The sequence below is a fragment of the Pseudophryne corroboree genome, chromosome 2, assembly GCF_028390025.1.
Source record: "Pseudophryne corroboree isolate aPseCor3 chromosome 2, aPseCor3.hap2, whole genome shotgun sequence".
Lineage (NCBI taxonomy): Eukaryota > Metazoa > Chordata > Amphibia > Anura > Myobatrachidae > Pseudophryne > Pseudophryne corroboree.
Window position 1 is genome coordinate 887115348 of NC_086445.1, and position 12755 is coordinate 887128102.

Genomic DNA, 12755 nt, shown 5'->3' on the forward strand with positions numbered 1-12755 from the left:
GCTGGGATCCCGTCCAGCGGGATTTCGTACTGATCCCATTTTTACTAGCATTGAAAAAACGTGAAACACAAATGGGTTTGTGGCCCTATCCTTATGCCATGAACTGTGGTACACACTGTCAACACTTCCAGGCCGCGCAGCTGTATTATATAGGGCATGCATTGCATACATATTTCAGCATAGGTTTTTAATACACTACACTGATGTTAACATTGATGAGTGTGAACACTGTCGCCTTAGCCTGTGCACCTAATTATATATATATATATATATATATATATACACACTTTTTTTTTTTAATTAACATAAGGCAGACATAAGTAATACCAGGTTTATGCTACATACAATTATATATAAATTCAATCAACCTATCTTGCTACTATTAGATTAGTAATTGCTAATTAATCTCTATGAGAGTATCTATTACTCAGTGTAGTTCTAGGGAATGCAATTTAAAAGCATTCCTAAGCATTCCAATTGCTAATGAATAATGATGGAATCATTGAAAACTCTGCGTTTATGTTTTCATGTTTAGAATGGAGTAATAATAAAGCCTGTGCGGGATTCTCAGCCCGTCAGAGCCACTAGAGGCAGGCCAGCTAAATAAATGTACGAATAAGGTAAGAGGGGCGGATTAGAATAAAGCACACAGCAGCTTTCACTGCTATGAAATCTCCACCAGAGATCTCCAGCAGCAGCAGGAGAGAAATACAGAGTGCTTGCTGGCAGCCTGCAGACCCTGGTAGCCTGGACTAGCAGACCTGAAAATGGCTCAGGCGCCACAGACAGGTAAGAGAGAACTAGAAGCAGGCACAGGTCTGCCTCTTGTTTGCCTTGTGTGACGGATAGATTGGCAGTGCCAGGGCATCAGGTGTGACATTGGTAGGTAACTGGCATGGCAGAAGCAGTAACTGCAGGTTAAGCCAAGGTAGTCTGACCCTCTTACTTCTCAGCAGATTAAATAGTACGTGCCACCTCTCTGACACCATCACACTTCACAGGACATTACTGCCGGGTGCAGGCAAACTCACTAGCTGCATGCAAGGGATTTAACTAATGTGTTGGAATGCAGAGCACCAGCCTGTTGCTGTTGATTGGCAGATTACCTCTGTAGTCCCACCTGGTTCCTGCACTTCCTCGGTCTGCAGTCTGCTCATGAGTTCAGTTCAGCAAGAGTGCACTCACTGTTATAGGTCTCACCATAGGGATTGGATTGTTATACTGAATTTGGGGAAAAATATTGCCCCACCTATATTCTGAGCATCTCACTCCATCTTCCTGGTTTTGTGGTTCTGTTCTTAATGATCTGTTGCTGGTGGTGTAGATTATTTGATGTCTTTGACTTTTTTTCATTATGTTTGTTGCTACTATAATTGTGTGTTTATTGATCATTTGCATGTGATGTTGATTATTATTATTATTATTATTTTACATCTCACACTTTGTTAAATGTTGTTTGTGATAAAGATAAATCCTTAATTTTATGCACATCCCTGCCTGTGAATCTTATGGTGTTTCATACAACTTCAGCTCTAGTAGTGAATCTTTCCAACCCTAAACTACTTCTTCCTTTTTTTTTTTTTTAATTTTCCTCAAATAATAGATAAAAATGTTGGAAATATGTATTCTGTGGGTGTATTGATCCCTAGTCCTTACCTGGGTTATATATTGTATGGTGGGATTGCTGACCATATATACTTTCTCGCCAGGTTGATGGCTATATGGCCATTGTGGTTATAAAAAATAACAACAAAACAGTAAATTTATAATATCTTTTCTATGGGGATTATCCAACTGGCCACGGTAATTTACTGCGGCTAATTGGTTGGATGGGGGCTATTCAATAAGCCCTGATGTAACTTCCCCCCCCCCCCCCTCCCCCTCCAGTCCCTGGCACTTATCGCGGATTATGCTTCACATGCCTGAGGCACAAAGCATAGTCCATAAGTGCCCCCTAGACCCGCGATAAGTGCTGCAATAGTACATAGCTTCACGGCTTTTCACGGGACATATGTATTTTTGCTCATTTTTTGCGGCACCTAGTTGAATAGGTGGGATAAATTGTGCAAAACACCTGTTCTTCGCACCTGCGGCACTGTCGCGGCTAATTGGATACCCCTTTGTGAATTTATGAGTGTCGGATGTAAAAATAGATTTATAAAGCTAGGGAAAAATGCACACTCCTTTAGTAAATTACTACCAGCGGTTGTCCGTCCATTGGGCTGGAATACAGGAGTACTGTCAATCTCAACAGGTATAAAAATTTTGGAAGTAAATGACCTTTGCAGCTGAAGAACCTATTTGACAGCAATATTTCCAGTTGCTGTTTTGTTCTTAACCCTTTGATGATTTAATCAACGGAACAGATTGTTAATCAGTTCCAAAATATTGGTTTCACCTAAAAGTAAATATTACGACCTATATACCTAATCACAGTGCTCTAACATCCAGAAATGTGCAGTGTCTACCCTATAGCTCCTTTCAGATTACAGTGTGGCATGCAGCAGTGTTTTGTATCATTCCATAGTTTTGCTTATGTTAGAGCACCAGTACCTATGCGTTGCTGAGATTCTGAGTTGCAGCTATAGTGTCAGTATCATGTCTAATTATCCTATTTAAGCTTTTCTGTTGTTTCTATTGTTATATCACCAAGCCCCATGCAATAACAGGTGTTCAAATGTCTGGATTTCTAGAATGGTTTTCCAGTTACATAATAAGTATTCTGTCCTATAGGACCGATAAACATCAGTATTTCCATACAAGTGCACTTGGCTATAGGAAAAAGATGGACAGTTTATAATGTCTTCCATCCAAGTGTTTATTTTTAAATCGGTTAAATATCTATTATGCTTTTAAAGAGATGTTTTGCTTTTTTGTTTAGACAACAAATAGTTAAGGTCTCAGATGTAAATGCAATTAGTTTCTATTAAGCATTACATTTTTCGGTACACAGTATAATAACCCGTGTGTACCTAGAAGGGGCTGTCATGTATAGCAACATCAGGACTACACAGACAAGAAGCTGGGATAATGAGGTTTTGTTCACTGTGGACATTGCTTCCAATTTGTGCCGTTCTGTCTACCTGTCACTCATTGCGAGCTTGTCTCTCTCTCTGTCACTCATTGTGACTCTGAATGTCTGTCCTGCCAGTCTGAGTTCACTGTTCACACTGTAGAGGAAACACTGAATGGTTTGGCTGTGGGGATCACCTCTAGAAAGGATTGGGACCATTTCTTACCACTCCTTGTCAATCATTTATTTCAGGTCATTATTCTTCAAGGGGTGATTGGTAACATATCAACTCTGGTGTAATAATGCACAGGCTCGTTTAATGAAAAACTGTATGCTGAAACGGTGTGCGCCAGGGCTTGCAAATGTATGTCAACTGTACATTAACATGAACTGTCACTGACTGTATTTAGTAAAAAAAAACAAAAAAAAAACATGTTTTCCTGCTCGTCACGGTCTGCGCAACTCTTCATAATGGGGACAACTGTCTTATTTGTTAATTAACTAGTTGTTCTTTATGTCAGGCTTTCATGGGCTTTATTTGACAGTCTTAATTACCTCCTCAGTACCATGTATAATCCTAAAAAAATGAAGCCCTGTTAACTGCATTGTGAGCATGGTCTATCAATACTGCGCCACTTCACAATTATGTATACATCAAAGGGATTAGAACAATGGTCTAATCAATCAGCAGCCGTGCATTGCTGGGAGCAGAGCAATTTGCCCTCGATTAGAGTCAGCAGTCTATCCAATGCAAATCTATTCCACTCCTCCCAGTACAGATTGCTTACAGGAAAGCTCTGCTTTCGCCTTGCTGATGACTTACTGAATTAAACAACTCTGCAGCCAATTTTAATCTTGATCTGGGAAAAAACAAGTCTGCTACACATTGTGTAGAATCATGAATGTCTTCATATCATACGTCAGCCTATCTTCCATGGCACCTGTAGAATTATAACAGAACTACCCCTATGTTAAAGATATATACCCCTATGCTGTGGCACATTTATTTCTGTGTATTGAACAGTCACACCCCCCTCCACCCCCCCCCCCCCACCACCCCCATCTAGTACCACTACTGGGACCTTGGCCAATCAAGAGAAATCCACCCCTCCAGTTTTGATGCTCCTGTTTCTAGTTGGGATAGAAAGACCTGTACATGGAATATTGTCACTGTAATTAGCTGTTTCTAAGAACACCTGGTAACTGCGTGAGGTCCCATTTGAAGCATTATTTTGGAGAATGCATTTGCCAACAGGCCAATATCCCTGTAATAGGTTTCTTACAATTTTGCTATTTGGGGAGAGAAGATTTTATTATGCAATGGTGCAGTTATTTGAATTTCAGATGCAATACAGCCTGTACTGTAACGTACTCTGACGTCCATCAAAATGGCAACAGTTTTAGTGACTTTGCATAAATGGGGGTGTTTTTAAATGTGCAACCAATCAGATACCATAGTTGACCTAAGTCTGCAGTTTACACTAGGGTTATAGCCCCTGCAAGTCAGATCCTTCCCGTTGGCTACATTTTACAGATTTTTGCTGGCTGTTGTAGTTGCAATTCACGACCTCCTTCACACACCATGCCCTTTCTGTACTTTGTCTCCACATTTCCAGTGCCCATATATCCATACACTCTTCCACCCCAGCCTCAGTCGCAGCACCAGCGTATGATTAAAAAAAACATGCACACGCACTAAAGACAAATTCAAATTGACGACAACAGCCACAAATCACGTTTATGTTGACTCTGATTAAGATCCATGTGTCTCCTGCTTTAGAAAGTTTGCAGAAAGTTCAGTTGCCTTTATTGAATGAAATTATGAAAAAAAGTTACAATTGTTAGAATTTCATATAGTACATTTTTATTATATTCTTTCCATAACTACATTGTACAGAATGTAATGTACAACATATTAAGATATTTTAGTGTCCGAGGTTTCACATGGCTGCATCGTAGGTTGGCTGGCACAAGTTACACAACAAGGTGTGGTGTGGGTAAAATGTCGCTCATTGCAGCAGTAAAATCTTTGTTATTTATAAAAAAAAAAAAAAAAACTGCGATAGTTATCTTGCCTGTGTATAGTTCCAAGTCTGTGAACTTCTGTACTGAAATTGGTGGAGACTTTTCCTTCTTGTTGACAAAACACATATGTCTTTGCCTGACTCGAGTACAATATGTGGGACTTGTTTCATCTTGTCAGTTTCCTAATGGGATGGGTGCGAAGATGTGATTTAAAGCAGCAATCCCACAAATAAGGTTTTCTTTCTTTCTTTCTTTCTTTCTTTCTCTTTCTTTCTTTCTTTCTTTCTTTCTTTCTTTCTTTCTTTCTTTTCTTTCTTTCTTTCTTTCTTTCTTTCTTTCTTTCTTTCTTTCTTTCTTTCTTTCTTCTTTCTTTCTTTCTTTCTTTCTTTCTTTCTTTCTTTCTTTCTTTCTTTCTTTCTTTCTTTCTTTCTTTTCTTCTTTCTTTCTTTCTTTCTTTCTTTCTTCTTCTTTCTTTCTTTCTTTCTTTCTTTCTTCTTCTTTCTTTCTTTCTTTCTTTCTTTCTTTCTTTCTTTCTTTCTTTCTTTCTTTCTTTCTTTCTTTCTTTCTTTCTTTCTTTCTTTCTTTCTTTCTTTCTTTCTTTCTTTCTTTCGTCCATTTTAAGCAAGCATCGGATGTTAATTTTCCATAGTTGTCCCCTAGAAATCATTAACTCCTTTTCAAATTCTCTCTGGACGCCTCAAGCTCCCACTGCCAGTCCCAAAGTCACTGGCTACCAGCTCTCAGTATGTCATGAAGGCAGGGGTGGATCTGCAGTGCAGTGATGAGACAGAGCTCAAAAGAACGTTCAACTTGCTTTCTGCTCACTTATACCACTTTTACACTCGCACTCCCGGGTCACTCCCGGGATGCGTCCCGGGATGCCTTCCCGGGACTGACCCCTTTCACACTGCACTAAGACCTGGGATCGACCCGGGGCAGCCCCATTTACACTGATCCCGGGATATCCCTGCAAATGCACATGTATGTCATTAGAAATGGCCTTTTCTGGCTCACATTGATGAGGTCACACTAGTCAACAAAGGGAGGGGTGGTGCCTGCTCACACCATTGCTGCAGTCATGGCCGACAGAGTACCAGTGTGTATGCCTGAGCTCATGATTCTTTCTGCTTTGCAGATGTTTCATACAGCCACTGACAGCATGATGCAGCTTATCACACTGTGCAGTATACTGCACATATATTTTATGAGGAGGAGGAGGGCGCAATTTATGCTGGATAGGGCTGCTAGTCGCCGCCAATATTTGCGCAGGAGGAGAGCCTTCATATCATCCAGGATGAGTATCATACTGAGCGTGAGTATGGGCCCTAACCGCTCATTTTGGTCCAGAGATCGCCGGCACGGAGAAGCCTTTATGAGGACCGTGGAAGCTTACCAGGATGAGGAGTGGATGGCTAACTTCCGTGTGTCTCGTGCAACCTTTAACTACATCCTGGAATTACTTACCCCAGCACTTGACATGCAGACCACCAGGCTTAGGAGACCCATCGAGGCACGCAGGAGATTAGCTATTGCATTGTGGTGGTATGCTACCCCAGGAGAGTACCGCTCAGTCTCATGCTTGTTCGGTGTTGCAATCTCCACCTGCTGTGTCATAGTCCACCAGGTGACTAAAGCAATTGTATCTACCTTATACAAGCGCTTCATATCTCTACCACAAGGACAGCGCTTACAGGATACCATCATTGGATTTGTGAAGCGAGGCTATCCGCAGTGTGGAGGAGCGATTGATGGGACACACATCCCCATTATTGCCCCACGTGACAACCATGCTGACTATTTTAATAGGAAGGGCTGGCACTCCATCATATTACAGGCTGTTGTGGACCACAAATATTGGTAAGTGTTTATTTTTGGGGTGGTGGGATGAGTTGCATGTGTGAGTTTTACATTCTAATTGTTTTCAATTTTACTGTTCTTTAGTTTCCTAGATGTGTTTATTGGCTGGCCAGGCCGATCTCATGACTCCCGAGTTCTTGCCAATTCTGACCTGTACAACATCGTAGAGGAGAAGCAGGGAGGCTGGCTGTACCCCAAAGAGTGTGCAAAGATTGTGAATGGGGTGGAGATCCCTGTCCACATCATCGGGGATGCTACATACCCTTTACGCCCCTGGATTATGAAAGGCTACACCCAACAGGTCCAGTTAACCCCAGAGCAACAAACCTATACTCTCATCTCTCGGAGTTGGTCGACAAGGACATTTGACATGGCTTTAGCCACTTGCTCCGCTCTGTTCAATTTCTTCCTTCTAGGCAGTACGGTGTAAACTGTGAAGAGAAGAAATACAAAATGAGCGTATATAAAAATAGCAGCGTTAGCAAACATGTGTTTGTGGCATTAATCCACCTATACACTAGCTACTATGCAACATTGAACTTTTTTTAAAAATGCAAAGCCCCCCTGCGTGGGGGCAGAAAATGCAAAGTGTGCCACCGTGCCAGCAGCGTGTTGAGCGCAGTGATCCTGCAAGGGGCTCATTAGCGCTCGCCACGCTGCCGCCACACTGGCCACTCATACTACGCACATAACCGGATGATTAACAATTGTGGATTTGTGCTATGAGTGTTAATTTCTAAACATGTACTTACTGTTTTTCTGTAAAGTTGGGGTGACGGCACTTTGTACAGTCCCACTGTCACTGGTCTGAGCATCCACGACGTCTTCAATGGTTGCAGTTATGCTGTCGTCGTTTCTGGATGTGTTTATGGACGGCTGGGATGATGTGTCGCTGTCCTCAGGTGTGTCGTCAATTAACAACGGTGATGATGGACAGACGTCACTGCTTGTCTGTGTCTCTTCTGTAGTGCCTTCTGTAGCAGTGTACTGTGAACTGGAATACAGACTCACCGGACTGCATATAGCTGTGTTTCCAAAGATATTGGCGCACATGTCATAGTACTGCCAGTCGATACGGCCAACACCGCTCTTTTTCCTGTTGTTGTCATGCACCTTAAGGAAATGCTTTTTAAGAGTTTTCATTTTGTTTAACACTTGCTGCTGTGTGCGGATGATTCCCCTGGCTTGCAGCATCTTGGAGATGTTTTTATAAATGACTGCATCTTTGACTGTGCCTGTGATCTGCCTCATAATTTCCTCCTCTCCCCTAATGCTCAGCAACTCTCTCACCTCCTGGTCTGTCCAGGTCGCCATGCTGCCTTCCTCACACGCATCAAGGACGCTCCCCAGGGCTCTGAATGATGACATCATCTTTTCTGAGCCCATGAAAGCTCCAATCGGAGGCCTTTTAACAGTCCCGGGTAGTGAATCCCGGGACGGGCCCCTTTCACACTACCCAGCTTCCCGGGACGGTCCCGGGTTCAACCCTGCTTTTGACCTGGGATGAAATCCCGGGATGCTCGTCCCGGGAAATTGTCCCTGTACCCATTTACACTGAGAAGAATCCCGGGATGATGCGCGTTCACGTGCAATATCCCGGGATTTTTCTGCGAGTGTAAAAGGGGTATAAATCATGTATCATGTGACTGTGGTTACTATAATAGTATGACACTATGTAGAATAATAAATTAGTAGCATCCTGCAAAAACAAACCAAGGAAAGTGGGAAACTCCAAGATTTTTTTTCATGAGATTGCGGTTTAAAATTTATTTTTGTATCCTTAAATGAATCATTGAACATTGCAGCTTTGATAACTTGAAGCAATGCAATCATATCAAGTGAAGAGACACTTATTTTTTTAGATCCACTTGCATTTTACTAACATGGGGAATATTTGTAATGTAATACAGTGTATTCATTTAGATTTCATTTAATTTGAATTATTTTAGATGGCAGAAAGGTTATTAAGAACAACACGGTAAACACTTGCCAAACATTCCTGGATTGGGAAGAATTAAAGAATATGAATACCAAAAAATAAGAAATATATTTTAAAGGAAAGAGAGGGGGGAAGAATGATAAAAGACAAGGAAATGGGTGAGAAAGATGTGTGCATGGAAAAGGATGAGATATATATATATATAGACAAAAACAAAAGTTCTCTTGGGGAGCTTTACCACCACAGATATACTTATATAATTATAAAATCATTTATTAAAAAACATGTATACTTTTATAACATGAATCACAAGATCACATATGTCATATGAGCAATACATTCATTTCTGATTGTCTGTTATACATGATGTTTTCAATCATTAGATGAAATACTTATTCCTCAGCATGAGAAAGTATGAATGATCAGTTCACTGTTTTTACGGAAAACGCACAATCGTTGAAACCCAACGCGTTTCGTCCCTTAGGACTTCATCAGGAGTGCAAATCAAAGAATGGGTTCACCAAAGGGAATACAAACAGAGCATGAATTCACTGAGAGTGTATTCCTGTGGAAACTTAACAAGCCATCAAATTATGGGTGTTGGCTGAAGTACATCAATAGTACATCCATGTATTTCCAGAAACTTCTATTTAGATTTCACAAACTGGCAATTCGGATGAGATCAGGAGATATTATCCGATCAGACCCTGGCGTGTTGTCTCAAGGTCCACCTCACAGCTATCTAGCTGTGAGGTGGACCTTGAGACAACATGCCAGGGTCTGATCGGATAATATCTCCTGATCTCATCCGAATAGCCAGTTTGTTGAAATCTAAATAGAAGTTTCTGGAAATACATGGATGTACTATTGATGTACTTCAGCCAACACCCATAATTTGATGGCTTGTTAAGTTTCCACAGGAATACACTCTCAGTGAATTCATGCTCTGTTTGTATTCCCTTTGGTGAACCCATTCTTTGATTTGCACCCCTGATGAAGTCCTAAGGGACGAAACGCGTTGGTTTTCAACGATTGTGCGTTTTCCGTAAAAACAGTGAACTGATCATTCATACTTTCTCATGCTGAGGAATAAGTATTTCATCTAATGATTGAAAACATCATGTATAACAGACAATCAGAAATGAATGTATTGCTCATATGACATATGTGATCTTGTGATTCATGTTATAAAAGTATACATGTTTTTTAATAAATAATTTTATAATTATACAAGTATATCTGTGGTGGTAAAGCTCCCCAAGAGAACTTTTGTTTTTGTCCATTCTATGTGCAGTACTCCTTCTGACAGGGGGTACCTCTCAGTGGTTTGAGCTATTAGACTATAGCGCAATTAAGGGGTCTTAAGTTTTTCTGTTTTATATATATATATATATATATATATATATATATATATATATATATATATATATATATATATATATATATATATATATATATATATATATATATATATATAATATAATATATTTTTTTTTACAGGTCGAGTATCCCATATCCGGAATGCTCGGGACCAGGAGCATTCGGATATGGGATTTTTCCGGATAATGGAATACCTGGTCCGGCTGTCAATGCGGGGGTTTGGGAGGGGCAACGGAGGTCAGCGGGGTCTAGCGGTCATTGCAGGGGTCAGCATGCACTATGTGGCGAGGGACTAGCTGCAAAGCCACTCCCCCACCGCCAGACATTGGTCACAGTAGTAGTGACGTCATGACGTTGCAGGACATCATGACGTCACTACAGCTCCGGGATATTCCGGTTAACGGGTCTTCGGATAACGGAGACCCGACCTGTGTATGTATGTGTGTGTGTGTGTGTGTGTGTGTGTATATATATATATATATATATATATATATATATATATATATATATATATATATATATATATATATATATATATATATATATATATATATATATATATATATATATATATATATATAATACTATCGTGTTCTACCACTAATATTTCATACTGTAGGAATGACCCACTTAGTGTTCACTCTAGGATTTTTTTAGGGCAGGGTGCTGATCACGGGGAGGGCACATTTTTCATTCGTGAGGGCACATTTTTCAGTTAGAAGTGCAAAAATAGGTACATACTATAACGCTTGGTGCTCCCATTCCTATAGGTGAAAGCATGGACAGTGCGCGCCGGAAATTTTTTTAGGGGCGTTGTTTCGTGGGGAAGGGGCGTGACCACATAATAGTACTAAATAACATTATACCACACAACAGTGCCGCTTATACACATTGCACCAGGTAGAACCTCCTATACACACTGCGCCAGGTAGAGCACGTTATACATATTGCGCATATTGGAGAGAGCACTGAGGCACACTGCACAAGGGAGAGATAGCAGTTGGGACAGTGCTGGGGGCAAGGAGGGGATTAGGAGCAGGTAGTACTGTAGGCAGTGTTAGGGGTATGGAGGCATTAGTACCCAGGATACCCACTCCCCAATTACCTTTTAAGATCAGCTCCTCTCTGAGATGTGTGTATGCTGGGCACTATGTGTGGGCATAGGATTGCATGTATGCTTGGCACTGTTTATGGGAGAGGGGGGGTGTATAATGAGCATTATGTGGGTATGGAGGGTGTTATGGCCACTGTGGGGTGTGTATGCTGGCAATGTGGGAGTGTACATATGCTGGGCACTGTGTGGGCATGAAGGGTGTAGAATAAGCACAGTATGGGTATGAAGGGTGTTATAGGCACCGTAGGGGTGTACATATGCTGGGCACTGTGGGTGTATAATGAGCACAAGGTGGGTATGGAGGGTGTTATGTTCACTGTGGGGTGTGTATGCTGGGCACTGTGGTGGTGTACATATGCTGGGCACTGTGGGTGTATAATGAGCACTGGGTGGGTATGGAGGGTGTTATGGGCACTGTGGGGTGTGTATGCTGGGCACTGTGGTAGTGTACATATGCTGGGCACCGTGTGGGTGTATGTTGTCCACTGTGGGGGTATTGGGTGTGTTTATGTTGGGCAGTGTGGTGGCATGGGTGAAGTAAATAATGGGCACTGCCCCAGCCCCAACCATTTCTATCATTAGCCGAATTACGCCCCCCACCCCCCCTCCGTTAGTTGCTTACAAGTTTAACTTTGTCCCCATGGAGTACAGCCGCATGTAGCCAGAGACATGCCTACAAGATGGTGAAGCTCTGCAATACATGCATTGGGTGAGGGGGCGCGTTGCTCACAAGTGACATATCTACCAGAACAGTCTCCCAGCCCTGCCGTACCTTTAGTTACAGCAATGTTACCCGCTGTCAGTAGGTTCCGGAGGGCGGAAGCAGAGAACCTAACCCGTTCCAGCGTCTCCGCTATTTTCCAAGCGACCTCCCACCAGCAAAAAGTAGTGTAGTCAGTCCCTGGAGCAGCATGCTGGCGGGCAGGGAGGAGGGAGGGACGTCTCAGGCGGGCTTCGATAGCGAGACACTGCAACTGGATGGGGAGACGCTGCCGGCACCGATTGGATGAGGAGGCAGTGGCGGTGATTGGATGAGGAGGTGCTGCCGGCGGCGATTGGATGAGGAGGCGCTGCCGGCGGTGATTGGATATAGCGCGTATTTTGCGATCACACGGGGGGAGAAGTGACAGCGTGGCGGGGGGAGAAGACAGCCCTTAGCAGGGCGGGCGCAAACGGGCAGGGCGCATTCTGTCACTCAAAAAAGGGGCAGGGCGCAGCGCCCTGCGAACGAAGCTTAGAGTGAACACTACCCACTGATACAAGACACAAGAGGAGTGTGCCTATGTTATGAACAAAGTTCCCTTTCTCCTCTGCACTCCCCAAAGACATCATTAATTGCTTTATACTTTAGTTGCACTCTGTAATAAAACCAGTGAATGTTATTATTGCAATAAATGTCAGGCTAATCAGCTCACACCAAGTCTTTT

General features: G+C 42.2%; 1 protein-coding gene across 1 annotated transcript in view; it reads left to right on the forward strand.

Annotated features, from left to right (window-relative positions):
* The first annotated feature begins 593 nt into the window (after positions 1 to 593).
* PITPNM3 (PITPNM family member 3) overlaps positions 594 to 12755 on the forward strand; it is a 1226694-nt gene continuing 1214532 nt past the window's right edge. Inside the window, exon 1 of the mRNA XM_063956002.1 lies at positions 594 to 789. Within this exon, the coding sequence (XP_063812072.1) occupies positions 768 to 789 (22 nt within the window). The 5' untranslated portion in view covers positions 594 to 767. The remainder of the gene's footprint in view (positions 790 to 12755) is intronic.